The sequence below is a fragment of the Muscardinus avellanarius genome (assembly GCF_963383645.1).
Source record: "Muscardinus avellanarius genome assembly, chromosome: 18".
In the NCBI taxonomy this organism is placed as follows: domain Eukaryota; kingdom Metazoa; phylum Chordata; class Mammalia; order Rodentia; family Gliridae; genus Muscardinus; species Muscardinus avellanarius.
In genome coordinates this window covers 2,875,396-2,889,993 of record NC_137804.1, presented here as the reverse complement: position 1 = coordinate 2,889,993, position 14,598 = coordinate 2,875,396, and the positions used below count along the sequence as shown (strand labels likewise).

Here is a 14,598-nt window from a genome sequence, read left to right as displayed (position 1 = left end):
TATAAAAATGAAAAATGTGTTAGTTCCTGCTAACATGCTAGTTCCTGGCATGTTTTATTTATAAATAGTTCATTACCTGGTTATTTCACAGAATGTAGTCTGCTGTTTTTTTAGAGTAAGTTTATAAACTGGCTTTTGAATCATACATATTTTGTTCTTAAAATTTTAAGAACATTAAATTCATGTTTCTGGGTGCTGGGGATTGAACCCAGGGACCTTGCACATGTTAATCGTATACTCTACCACTGAGCTACACTTCCAGTCCCTGATTATTTGCTTTTAAAGATAACTTTACTGTCTTCATTAAGCTGAGTATGTTAGACAGCTTTTGCTGTCTGTAAATAAATGTAATTATATAAAACCCTAGTCTAAATTTTCTTGTGGTTTACCATAAAATGTTGAGCTTCTGGTATTTCTCTGCCAATTAAAACAAAATACTTTTATGGGTGCATGGTTGTCTCACAACATAACGCAGCTCACAGTGATAGGGACACACGTGCACACGGCACTTGGTGGGCTCCCCCGCTCCAGCCCCGCTCTTTCCCTTTCCACACCTAATCTTGAGATTGGCCTTGGTGAATTCATACATGTACATAACATCAACAGAAGTGTTCTTTTTTAATTCTCTCCCCACCCCTTCTAGACCCTCTCCATCACTCCACTGGGGTTTCTCCCCGTTTTCTGAAGTGCCTCTGGTATCCCAATTCTCCCTAGGTTCCGCATATTAGAGAAAACACATGGCCCTTCGTTTTATGTGACTGGCTAATGTTGGCTAATCTCACATACAAAATATTCTCTAGATCCCTCCATTTTCCTGCAGATGACATAATTTTGTTCTTCTTAATGGCTGACTAGAATTCCATTGGGTGTAAATCCCATGACATAACCCATTCATCTGTTGATGGCCACCGAGGTTGGTTCCGCAATTTGGCTGTTATTAATTGTGCTGCTATAAACATGGAGATGCTTGTGTTACTGTAACATTCTGATTTCAGTCCCTTTGGAAAGACCCCCAGGAGTAGAGTAGCAGAATCGGAGGGTGAAGCCATTCCCAGTTTTCTGAGGAGGCTCCACTGATCTCCATAGCAGCTGCACCAATTTGCGGTCCCACCACAGTGTCAGTTTTTCTTTTTCTGACTTTACTTATGTGCTTTGTATTAAGAGGTCTAGTACTTTTGAGCTAATATTGGATGTATGGACATTAGCAGTGCCTGAGTGTAAGGCAGAAGCATTTATGGCTTTAAGCTGTAACTTGAACTTTCCGTTTGAACTTTCCGTTTGTCCAGTACCCATCAGATGTTACTCTTTTGAAAGGTAGCTTGCCAGAAGCTATTTGAATATCTAATAGTATAGTATCTGTGCTGGAAATGTTAGCATAGATACTATGGACATTCAGCATAAAAAGTAAAAAGAGTAAAGGTGCTTGAAGACAGAATGATAGGCTTGGGGAGGGAGAATGAAATCAGAGCCTTGACTCAGAATTGAAAGAGGCTGCATGTGTACTTATGTGTAATGGCTAGATATCAGTGGGTGGCGTGCCAGTCGCTGCCAAATCTACACATTTGGTGCCTGGTCTCTGTACTGAAATGCAAGAGGGCAAGAAGGCAGAGACCCAAAATGAGAAACAAATGAGCTGCAATCATTCGTAGGAATACGTACCATTTCTCATGGGTAGAGACTTTTTTTTTACTGTTGTATGTATTTAGTTCCTATTTATGTATCAGTTGCCTTCGTATTGTTTTATGTTTAATAGTTTCTCAAATCTGCTTTTACTTTGTGTTTTGTCACTTACCACTGCTACACCATTTCATTTCATTGAAGAGCCCATCAAAGGATGTGACTGGAACACATTGGAGCAGAGCCAGTACTACCCCCAAAAGGAGAGACAGCATGGTGTGTAAGCCAGGAAAGCGTGTGGTGTTAGAGCACTAGACCCTGATTTTTCAGTGGCTGGAGGTTTTATTAGAATGTATTATGTACATTCTAATAAAAGCTGACATCTGCTGAGCTTTGCTTCCATGACCTCCCATGACCTTTTTGCTGTATTTTTCCTTTTGTTTTTATATGAAAATTTACAGGCAGGTTTCTCTGAGAGTTAACTTTCTTTTTTCCTTTTAAATGAGTTATATTACCATATTTGAAAATGTTTTAGTTAACATTCTCACTTTTCCTTCCTTTGGTAAATCATTTGTTTTAAAACAACATAAGAGCTGGGTGTGGTGATGCACACTTGTAATCCCAGCATTTGGGAGGCTGAGACAGGAGGATCACGGTCCACAGGCAGCCTCAGCTACTCTACTTAGTGAGGCTTGAACATGCGAATTTCAGTTCATCTTGTTAGAACCTATTTCTAAGTAAGATTAGCCTTTGGTGCTACAGAGAAAATAAGATAATTTGACCATTCTCTTCAGTGAACTTAGTATGTTGGAAGGACAGAGTAGTAGTTTATATGCTAGCATGTGTAACTTGAATAATGTTTTTTGTTTATGGATTTTTTTAGGAAACTTTATTTTCAGAGAAATGGTCACTCACCATACATTTATCATTGTAATCCATTTACCAAAAGCATGTCTTTATGCATTTTAGAAAATTTTGTAGCAAGATTTTATACATACAGTAACTGTGTGTATATGTGTGTGTTTGTATAATTCTGAGAATTAAACTCAGAAGCATTCTACCTCTGAGATACACCCCAGCCTTTTTATTTTGAAACAGGGTCTCACTAAGTTGTTGAGGGTCTTATTGCTTGCTTTTCTGTTGGTGTCAGGATAAGAAAAGCACACAAATTTGGATATTTTGCTCCAATACATTTTGATACTTATTGCAATAGCATTTTCAGCAAATTCACACCAGTGATGGAGTTTTACCACCTAGCCTTAATACTATATGAAGTATATTTTTGAGATGCCTGCAATGTGTGTTGTAAACGACCCATTTATTAGGCATGAACAGAGTAGAGTGGCTTTGTTCTGCTTGAACTGTTATTTTAGTACTTTTCCTGGGAAGGACCTTTATCAGGTCTGTGCCTGCGGTGGATCTGAGGGTCCCCGCGTTGATGCCGCAGTTGCTCTTCTGTGAGCGTGGCCGTGTTAGCTGTGCGCTCTGCTTCGTTGCCTGTCCAAACGATGCAGTCACAATAACAGCATTGTTGACTTCAGAATGCCTAACTTATGCGGAAAGGGTCCTTAAGGGTGTTTGTGTACTGAGATTGAAGCATCTCACCTTTACAGTAACACCCAGTCTTTTCAAAATAATAATGACCCTGTGTTGCCCATGCCGGCCTCAAACTCCTGGGCTCAAGAGATCCTCCTGCCTCAGCCTCCTGAGCAGTTGGGACTGCAACTGTGAGCTGCTGCGCCCTGCTCTCAACATCTCGTGGTAAATACATGTACAGTGTAGCAGTAACAGTAATTTATACTAAGGAATAGGGGGGAGACTGATCTTTAATTCAGACATAATGGCTTTCGTGTTGTAATAATTTTTTGCTTTTAAATAGTGCTGGATATTTAATAATTTCAAATGTCGCTTTTCCCCTCTTTATATTCCTGATTTTGGAAACGCAACCAACTTTCACCTTTTTCTGAAATCCAGTATGATACTCTCAAGGATAGATCATCAAGACTTTCGTCATTAGTATGTAGTGCATGACTGTGTGTTAAGTGTGGAGTTACTTTATACTAATCACGGTTATAACTAACTTTCATGGTTTTATTATGGTCTTTTGAGGAAAATCATGTGATTAACAAAGTAAAAACTAGTTTTTGCAATTGTGACATAGCATCATTTGAATAGTACTTTTTTGCTTTAGAATTTCAGGCACAGGAATTTATTTGCTTCCCTATTCAAAACTAAGGCTAATAGCAACATCATTTCTTAAAACGATGAATCACCCACCTAAGGCTCATTGCCTTGGGAGACATGTTTCTACCCGTGTCTTGATGCAGGCTGAGCTGCAGGATCACAGGCTTAACTGTTCATTTAGATGTCACAAGCTAGCAGGTGGAGGTTGCTAACAGCAGTGATGTCCAAGCGTGTTTGCTTCATTTGGCTCATCAGATCAGCTAAGGAAGTTAATCTGTCGCTGTTTAGGTTAATATTACGTCACTAGGTTGTCTGAGTTCGAGGCTATCCAGAGAGCCCTTAAGATATTTATGGTAATGTATAAAAGGGAAGATGCCTATTACAACGTTTATAACTATTGATAGAATCTAGCTGCGTATATGAGGTAGTGGAGCCACACAGTGTGGACCACTGACTTGGATGAAGAATGTTGTCTGGAGATGGAATACTATGTTCTTCCTTCTCGGTCTTGTTTTGGTTGATTCTTGGCATTTGGGAAAGAATTTAGAAGATGGAGCCTCTTGACCTTTCATAGGGAAGATAGACAGACTCACACTTTGCCGACTCTAAGTCCTAATCAGGTCTCCTGTAGCTGTCCAGACACTCAGCTGAGTGCTGGGCATAGGGCAAGACGAGGGACGGTGAAGATGTCTGAGCCACTAGAGCCGTTGGCCTCTACTTTGACCAGGGAAACTATAGCAGTATTATTCACACGTGGGAAATCGAGTGCATGTTGATTTCTCTGTCTCATAGACTCTTGTGTATATAATTATGAATTTTATTTTTAAAACTTCACTATTGATCAGTAAAGTTAACTCAAAATATTTACTTCCAGAATCATTCTTACAGTCACTCGTATGGAATGAAGAAAAGGTCCGGCTTCCATAAAGACCCCCTGGTCAGTGCCGTGTGTCTGGTGTCGTAATGCACTTCTCAGTCGTGTAGGAGTTACGGCAGCTTCTGTGTGCTCTGGAAGCACAGTTAAACTTGATACTTTGCTGAAATATGATTATTAAGCCTTATTAAAATATTTTTGTTGTCAAGATTTAATAATATTGATAATCTCAGGCTAGCGTTAGGTTAGTATGATATTACAGGAAGCTGATAGACAAGCTGCTTTCACTTGTGAACTGTCCTTTGGAATGTACCTCAAGAATAGGTTTAGTGAGGTCTTCATCCTTATTTTTGAAATTTGAATTGACTTGGTTGGGGTATTATGGGTAGTGCCAAACTCACAGAGAAGTTTCATTCTGTAGGAATCTTGGGGGAGAACTTGAAATGCATTTTCAAGTGGAAACAGTGAAATAAATGGCAGAGTTCTCTGCAATGTAACTAAACTGCAGAAATAGCATGCTTTGCATTCTAGCCATCTTGGTAGACATTTCTGGGGTGGGGGATGTTCACAGATGTCCCTAGGGATGCCAGGAGGACCTCTTTGCTTTCTATGGGCAGGGATGTTCACAGATGCCCCTTGGGATGCCAGGAGGACCTCTTTACTATCTATGGGGAAGAATATTCACAGATGCCCCTTGGGATGCCAGGAGGACCTCTTTGCTTTCTGTGGGTGGGGGTATTCACAGATGCCCCAGGGATGCCAGGAGGGACCTCTTTGCTGGTGTGCCGCCACAGAACTGCAGAAGTGGTGCAGTCCTGAGTTCCCTGCTAATGCAGGTTTCCCTAGGAAGAGGAAGGGAAGCTGTGGCCAGCAGAAGGGAGCATCTAAGGAGGGGAGCTGGAGAGAGGCCTTGGGTGGTGGGGAGATGGCGCCCTGGGGAGGGGTGAGTCAGGCGCCTGGCTGAAGGTCTGGTCTGGCGCGGCAGGCAGGCCAGGCCAGGCCAGGCCAGGCCACCAGGGTGGGGTGTGAGTAGGGTGTTCTTGACTGCAGTGTCTGCAGTGCAGAAAGGAGTCTTTAAGTCAAGAGAGTGCATACATTTGCTTAACCTTTAGTTTTAAAAAAAGATGGATAGAGAAATGGCAAAGGAGATTTATAGATATTTTCTGACCTTCAGGTAACCATGTTATATAAAATTATTGTTTTGTATAGTATATTGAAAGCAAACTTGCCAGTTTCAGACCAGACCATATGTAGTATGTGTCTCCCTGGTAATTTAATTTGATTTGACAAATAATGAGGCTAGGAAAAGGTTGAAACCACGTGACTGTAATCATTTTCTGTGGCTTTGCCCATGTGTCATAAATGTAGCACTTACTCAGTTGCCCAAGAGGGTTTTTGTGTGTGTGTGTGTGTGTGTGTGTGTGTGTGTGTGTGTGTGTGTGTGTGTGTGTGCCGGGGATGGATCTCAGGAGCATTCCACCTTCGAGCTACACCTCCAACCCTAATTTTTATTCTTTATTTTGAAATTTTGAAACGGGGTCTCACTGAGATGTGGGGCGCCTCACAAGTTGCTGAGGCTGGCTGTGAACCTGTGATCCTTGTCTCAGCCTCCCAGGTACTGGGATTACAAGTGTGCACCACCACGCTGGCTGCCCTGGAGTTTTCAAGGACATTCTTAAGTATGACATGAGAATAAATCCCCCCTTTTTTTTCATTCATTTTGTCTGAGGGCTTATTTTCTTGATTTTAAAGTAATAAAAATTAGTAATGACTTGGTTTGAAAGCTAAATTTTAATACTAGTCTTTTTTGAAAAACTTGAAATAATTATTTTGACTTTTTCTTAATATGATCCAGTGCTTTAAAGACATTGTTCTGAAGAAAGAAGTTTGTTAATAGCAGATTTTGCCTTTGTTAAGTCAAATTTTGTCTTTGTATGTTGTTAGGTCAATAACATTTAATCTAAGAAAAATGTGTTTAATTTTGCTTTTTGCAGAGTGGCCTCTACTTTGACCAGAGAAACTATAGCAGTCTTAGACATAGCAAACCTTCCACCTACCACACTCGGGTCTGTCTAAAGTTTTCTGGCTTCATGTGTTTTATCCACTTTTAACATATTTCTAACTCCTAATTTTGTATTTTGTAACTAATCCGAATGACCGTGCACATACCAGTTTTTGGTAACTGAATTCATGTAGACCGTGTGAATGTGCCTTCAAACAGTGGGAACTATTGAATTGCCATGTTTCTAAATGAGCACCATTTACTTTAAAAAAAAAAGAAAAATGAAAAATTTCAAACATACTAAAAAGTTTGCCAGGCCTGTTGGTGCACACTTGTAATCCCAGCACTTGGGAGGCTGAGACCGGAGGATCAAGGTTTGTGCATAGCCTCAGCTACTTAGCGAGGCCCTTCACAACTCAGTGAGGCTTTTTCAAAAATAGAAAAAGTAAAAACTAGGCCTGGGGATGTAGCTCAGAGGTACAGTGCCCCTGGGTTCTATCCCCAGTACTGCAAAAAGAAAAAGTTCAAAGAATTATATAGCAAATATCATGTCATAACTTGTACATACTATTTATTACCTTTTTAATCACATAATTATTTTATCTATCCCTGTATCCATCCATTGACCCATCTTAGTTTTGAAGCATTTTAGGAGAAATTATAGGCATCAGTGTACTTCACAATGTATATCCCTTTAAAAAAGCTTACATGGTGGCACACACCTGTAATACCAGTATTTGGGAGGCTCAGACAGGAGGATCATAGATTCAAAGCCAGCCTCAGCAACTTAATGAGACCCTGTTTCAAAATAAAAAAAAAAAAAATAGGACTGGGGGGGTAATTTAGGGGTAGAATGCCCCTGGGTTCAGTCCCCAGCAACACACAGACATTTGCATGTGAAAATATTAACTACATGGGATGAGAAGAATATACTTGTCTGGTGGTAGACTCTCCTGTCTTTTTCAAGGCATTTGACATACCATACATTTAAAAACATACTACGTGTATGACATCGGGCATTTTACATACGTCAGGGCTGTCTGATTTAAAATTATGTCCCCAGGTGACATCAGGAGAGTTTAAATTCCATTTTAAAATACTTGGCCCTTCTGGTGCACAGATCCATTGTGATGGGTCCAGTGTCTGTCTAATTAGACTAAGGCGCTTTGTCCATGGCGAGTGTTAAAATCCAGATGCTCTAATCTGAGACAGTGTGTGTAGTGATGACTCAGAGCCACTGCTCCTCCAACAGCTCAGCCCATCAGGTCCGTCACAAAGGCATCAGAATATGACCGGAGCGAAGGGCAGGGATGCGGCCCCTGCGCCACGCGCTGTGCCGGGCCCGCTGCTGCTCCGTGTGCTCACGTTCCTGTCTGATACTGACAGTCACGTTCAAAGGCTGGCGGGATGTAGACACTGATTAAAGACTGCTCTGAATGCTTTTCTTCTTATCCCTTGCAGTTAGTATCAAACAGGTTATTATTATTATAATAAATATTTTTGCAGTACTGGGGATGGAACCCAGGGCATTCTACCTCTGAGCTACACCCCCAGCCTGATTTTTTTATTCTTTATTTTGAAACAGGGCCTCACTGAGTTGCAGAGGGCCCCACTTAGGCTGAGGCTGTCCGGAACCGTGATCCTCCTGTCTTAGCCTCCTGAATGCTGGGATGACAAGTGTGCACCACCACGCCTGGCCTCAAACAGGTTTTCAATGACTTGTGTTTTCTTACTTGTGTTTTCCTGTATTCCCAACTACCTTAGGCACTCAAGAATCACTAATGAATTATGGAGTATAAGACCATAAACTGAAGTCTTCTGCATTGCTTTTGCTTATCTGTTTTGTCTTTCTTTCCCAGCAGTCATCTTCCTTATACAATGAACCTCTGGCAACCTCTAAGAGCAGCAGGGTTAGTACTTTCCGGGGAGCGTTACCTGCAGTTACCAGTTGCTCGTCTTTGGGTTTAATAACGCACTTTCTCCATAGGCCTCCCCTGCTGCAGACTCGGCTCTGCTGAGAAGCACCAGTCTGGTTTGTATTTCCTCTTCCACCAGTGTGCGCTGCTCATCAGGCAACTGTCATGGTGCTAACTGCGGCTTGACAGCCTCCTTCCAAAATAGTCAGGGCCGCAGGGCTTTAATGATGCCTGCTGCAGAATGTGCTGCCTCTGCTTGAAGTACCAAGCCTTAGGGCATTAAAAATGAGCCTATTCCCTTCACAGAGTTAGCCCTTGTCTAGAGTCCGTTCCTTTCTGAGAAGATAGACTTGCACGGGCCCCACACGCTCACCACCTTTGTGACATGCTGCCCACACCAGGGAGGGCATGTTTTTTGCACAGAGAAGACTTTGGCCGTCCTGACCTGTGGTCCCATGAGCAGCAGCTCTGTGCAGCGTGTGAGTTGTGTTCAGGCTGTGCGCGATGCATGGCCTATGCGAGTGGGCGGGCAAGGCTCCGCTTTGTTCTTATGATGGGTACAATGCTCACTACCTCATTTTTCTCTTCTGCTCTATTTCCTCTCGAGAAATTATAAATGTCCTCTTGGTTGTAGAACATGGTAATAACCAGTGGGTCTTTTTTAACGAAGTGAAAAGTCTGGGCTTGACATTGTGGCGAGACTGATGTGGCGATTTGTGCTCATCAGTGAAGTTACCGCTGCCCTCTGAGTCTTGACCTCGAGAAACTAACGTCTTCCATTTCTCAAAACTTTTTTGGAACTGAGTGCTGCAAAAGACGCTAGGACATTTCAAATAACTTTGATGCCAAGTGGATTAATGGTGTATCTCTTGTTCTCCAGGCATCACTGTACGACGGTGGACTGTGTAGCCCTTATGGTTCTCGAACTGTGAGTTGAAGTGAGGAAGCCCAGAGGAGCAGGGCAGTGCAGGAGGCAGGGTTCCCATGCAAAGGCAGAGGCACTCCTCTCACCTGGGACTTCTCTACAAGCCAGAGCCATTTGCTCAGCTAGCTAGTGACTTACTGAGCCTCAACAAAGTGCCCGCTGGGAAGCATGGCTTGCCGGGGATGGCCAAGTGGGGGGCCTCTCTCCTGCTTCCGGGTCCTGCAGAGGGGGTGCTGACTCAGGCGCCCTCCCTCACCTCCTCTTCCCTGGACAGTGGGTCTTGAGGGGAGCAGTGGGGTAGAGTTCCGCAGCCGGAACAACAGTTTTGTCACCCTGGGATGAGAGTCAAGTTAGGTGCGGGGTCGCTAGTGGCTCCCCAGCAGAAATAGGAGCTGATCATTGTAAATCCTTTCTTCTCGGCAACATCCTAGCCGTCTGAATACAGTTACTACTCCTCCAGAGCAAGCTCGGCCCGGAGCAGCCCTGTGGTGAGCCGTCTAGCTTCTTGCATGCTTTGCGGAAACTTCGGTTATTAATGCGTGTTCACAGTTCAGGGTGTTGAGGATGTGGTGTGTTTCACACTCATGCATGGATTGTGGCGTTCCTGCGGTACACCAGATGGCACACTAATTTCTCCTTATTAATGGTTTCCGTATGACAGTGACCTAGCATGTCATTTGAAAAAATGAGTCTGGTACCATGGCTATTAGAAAAGAGAGAACTCTGGTGTGTAGTCATCCGAGTACCACTCTGTGTCTTAGGCAGTGATGAGTGGGCGCTGGGCTGGCCGCCTTCTGCACCCTGCTCACTCACTTGCTCATGCCCTTTTATAAGTAGGGTGGAGAAGAAGAAATAAAACAAGTCAACCACTAAGAAGCCTAGAAGACAGAGCTGGGGCATTTCTAATTAATCTTTCTGGAGTATTCAGATTTAGTTTTCAGTTTATAAAAATAGAATCAGTTAAAGAAAGTACAGAGTAAAGGTCCCTAGGCCCCTTCCTCTCCATGTCTAGTCTCCAAATGGAGCCTGTGTCCTTCCAGAGATGCAGCTGCACTTAGGACTGCTTTTTATTTTAAATACAAACAGCTTCCCATGCAGCACACGCTGCTTCCCATGTGCTTTCTCTTGGTCCTGGCTATTGAACCCAGGGACATACTACCTCCAACCTACACCCTGGCCCTTTTTATTTTTGAAATAGGGTCTTGATAGTTTTCTGAGTTTCTTGCTAAGGTGCTGAGGCTGGCCTGGAACCTAGGATCCTGTCGTCTCAGCTTCCCACCATGGCCAAATTAGTATGTCTTCTCTTCTTAAAGTATCTTTTGTATTCGTATATGTAAATTTCTTTTTCTTTTTCTTTTTTTTTTTTTTTTTTTTTTACCATACTGGAGATAGAACCCAGGGGCATTCTACCTCCGAGCTACACCCCCAGCCCTGTTTTTTCACTCTCTAGTTTGAAATAGGATCTCACTAAGTTGTGGAGAGCCTCACACTTTAAGTAGCTGAGGCTGTTTGAGAACCCTGATCCTCCTGTCTCACCCTCCCGAGTACTAGAAGTGTGTGCCATCACACCCAGCTTGTAAATTTCTATTCATAATATTAAAAATGGTTATTTATTTATTTTTTTGCAGTACTGGGGATGGAACCCAGGGGCATTCTACTTCCAAGCTATGCCCCAGCCCTATTTTTTATTATTTTGAAACAGGGTCTCACTGAGTTGCAAAGGGCCTAAGTACCTGAGGCTATCCGTGAACCTCCTGTCTTAGCCTCCCAAAGGCTGGGCTTACAAGCGTGCACCACCGCACCCGGCAAAAATGGTTTTTTAAGAAGAAAGCCGTGTCCCTTTTTCCACTTGATGCCTCTTTGAGCTAGTTTCATATCAGCACATTGCTTTAATGGCGATGTATTTTTTTTTTTTTTTTTGGTGGTACTGGGGTTCCTGGAAGCCCTTCTACCTCTGGGCTACACTCCCAGACCTGTTTTTACATTTTTATTTGGAAACAGGGTCTCCTAAGCCAGCGAGCGCGGCTGGCTTCGAACCTGCGCGATCCTCCTGTCTCCGCCTCCCAAGCGCGGGGATTACAAGCGTGCGCCACCACGCCTGGCAATGGCGATGTATTATTGATAGTCCATAGATACGCATTTTAAAAATCAGTCCTCTCTTGATGAACAGTCAGTGGTCAGTTTTTGCTGCCAGCACCTGTACCTTGAGCAGTCTCTCCACGTGTATCTTGTGAACACAAGTGGCTGTGCAAGGCCAGCTGTGCGGCAGGACACACGCTCAGGGAGTGTGCGCTTGCGTGTTTATCACGAGGCTGTTACCACAGCAGCAGCCAGAAAGACTGCGCGAGTTCACACTCCCTGTGCTGAACGGCGACTCTAGGAAGGACCTTGTTAGGCCGGATGTGATGGCGCACGCTTACAATCCCAGCATTTGAGAGTGGACTCGGTTCACGGACGGCCTCAGCTACTTAGTCAGGCCCTTCAAACTCAGTTGAGACCCTGTTTTAAAAAAAAAAAAAAAAAGACTAAAAAATAAGGCTGGGGGTGTGGGTCGGAGGTAGAATGCCCCTGGCCTCCATCCCCAGTGCCCAAAAGAAAAAAAGAAAGAAGGACCTTGTTAGACTTAGTCACATCAGAACTGGAGAGGTGAGCAAGCACTGCTGTACTGACCAAAGGCTGCTTTGTGGGGCAGAGCAGAGGAGCTGTATGCGCTTCCCTTTGCATTTATGGTTGGTTCACTTCTGCCATGACCAAATGGCGGTGATGAAAAGTATGACTCTTGTATTCACAAGAAATTAGCTGTAAATATTTAAGGCTATAAAGACTTTCTCATGTAGAGAGGAAGTTTTTTTTAAAAAATTTAAAATGTTTTAATTTTTGGTGGTACTGAGGTTCCTGGAAACCCTTCTACATCCGGGTTACGCTCCCAGACCTATTTTTATATATTTTTAATTTGGAAACAGGGTCTCTTAAGCCAGCAAGGCTGGCTTTGAACCAGTGCGATCCTCCTGTCTCCGCCTCCCAAGCTCGGTGATTACAAGCGTGCGCCACCATGCCCGGCTGTAGAGAGGAAGTTTACATTCAATCTCCAGTGAAATTCTGGTGAGCAGTTCGGGCATGGTCACACTTTTAATGTCCCAAGTCTGGTGGCCCCTTGCAAACATGTGTTAATGTATTTTCAGTCAAGTGTAGAACCCCATGAGCTGGCTCGATTCTATTCCCCTTGCAGGTTGGGTTCAGAGTTACTTAGTGATGCCAGAATGGTTTCTTAGTGACGCCAGAATGGGAAAGCAAGAGGATGACTGCTCATTCAGGGGCATGCTAGGAACAGCGCCACTGCTCACAACGGGATGAGGAGAAAGAAATAGGGATCTTGCCTCCTGCCCTTGCTGGTAGGAGACTCTGTTTTTGATACATAATTTAAAAAATACTCTTTGCCGCCCCTCTGCCGAATAAAACATTAAATATATTTATTAACCCCTGTTGGGATCACAGAGGATCTGGAGATTTAAAAAGCATGAAATCTCTAGCTTGTTTTGGCTTTCTCCCTTTAACATAAATAAAAGATAAGGTTCTACTTTGTTCTGTATGCTTTTTGGAAGGATGTTTTGATGTTCGTTACGCCTTCTGACTTTTCTTTTTAATGGTACACACAAATTGTGCCGACTGTAAGGCTTGTCTTATCTGAGTGTTGTGTGCTTCTCAAACCCTTCCCTGATATGCTTACACCAGGTAAGACCTGGAGCGATGCTGAATCTGTGTCATTTTCTTCATTTGATATCTAGTTTTTTGACGACTCTGTGAGCATCGCGTCTTCAGACCGCGCCAGTCGTGGGCGGAGGGAGAGTGTGGTGAGCTTGGTTTGCGTGCAGACCAGTGCTGGCGCGTTTTTAGAGGGACTTCAGTGTGTGGCCACAGGACATCTGCTGGGAAGTAGAATTTGCCTTTGTCAAAAAGAGCATTCTCCTTAAGTTTTGTTTATATAAATAACGTGCTTTTAGAACATATACTCTGACATCTCTTCTGTAGAAGTCATTTGTTGAAAAGTTTTCACTTATTTTTCTTTGTTGGTGTTTTATACACATACATTTATTTGTACAGTTCACCAGAAACAGGTTCTCAAGCAAAAGTAGTGCTTCTATCATTGTATAGAACTCATACCTGTAATACAGGACGTGTGGATTTGTTGCTTTCTTTATTATTGTATTTAAATTTAACCAGTGTTTATCCATCTGGGAAGACCTGTGAAGTTTCTAAGAATCACTAATAGCAAAATTTTTTTAAATTCTAGTCTTACACATTCAGTTAAGTAGCAGTTGTAGAGACAACAAATAACTATGTTACATACAAATGATATAAGCCAGGCCTGGTGGCTCATGCTTGTAATCCCAGTACTTGGGAAGCTGAGACAGGAGAATTGCAGGTTCGAGGCCAGTGTGTGGTAACTTAGGAACCCTTGACTTAAAATACAAAAATAAAAGGGCTGGGGGTGGAGCTCAAAAGTAGTACCCTCTGGGTTGAATCTTCTGTACCACACACAAAAAATACTTTATTAATACTTTATTAATCCAGTGCTAGGAATAATGTAGAGGCCAGAGGCAACTTCTGACATTGTGGGCCTTATAGCCTAGTAAAAGAGATAGGAAACAATCTGCTAAAGAAAAGAAAATAAAGAAATTGCGAGACCTGTGCAGAATCAGAGTGAGTGCTGCTCAGCGGGCGTGAGCTTGGGCATGTGGTTCTTGGATGGAGTGGCCCCTTGAGGCGCCTCGGAGCTGAGTCCTGATGGACAAGGCAGCTGCTCCAAGAGCAGGAGCAGAGCCAGGACGGGGCTGGGGAGGAACTTGGTGAGATTGGGGACTGAAACAAGACCATGTGGTTCCTTCAGTATCTTGTCTCACGTTTCCTGGTCTTGGGGATGTGAGAAAGCGCGAATTTTGGGGACTGAGTTAAAGGTGAGTAAGCACCCTGCAGTACTGCAGCACTCAGTGTTTATCTGCTCCACAGAGCTGATCTCTGATGAGTTAGAAACATTGGAAGTACTGTAGAGGCTTTAGGTCAATACTGCCCCAGAAAGTCC

At 43.2% G+C, this 14,598-nt stretch overlaps 1 protein-coding gene across 1 annotated transcript in view; it reads left to right on the top strand.

Moving 5' to 3' along the window:
• The window catches only part of LRRFIP2 (LRR binding FLII interacting protein 2), a gene marked incomplete at both ends in the record, with an annotated part of 79,350 nt that overhangs the window by 24,717 nt on the left and 40,035 nt on the right, over positions 1-14,598 (top strand). The window contains 8 exons of the mRNA XM_080715862.1: positions 3,592-3,633; positions 4,676-4,738; positions 6,670-6,741; positions 8,537-8,587; positions 8,665-8,709; positions 9,474-9,521; positions 9,950-10,003; positions 13,304-13,369. Of these exons, the coding sequence (XP_080571988.1) occupies positions 3,592-3,633; positions 4,676-4,738; positions 6,670-6,741; positions 8,537-8,587; positions 8,665-8,709; positions 9,474-9,521; positions 9,950-10,003; positions 13,304-13,369 (441 nt within the window). The remainder of the gene's footprint in view (positions 1-3,591; positions 3,634-4,675; positions 4,739-6,669; positions 6,742-8,536; positions 8,588-8,664; positions 8,710-9,473; positions 9,522-9,949; positions 10,004-13,303; positions 13,370-14,598) is intronic.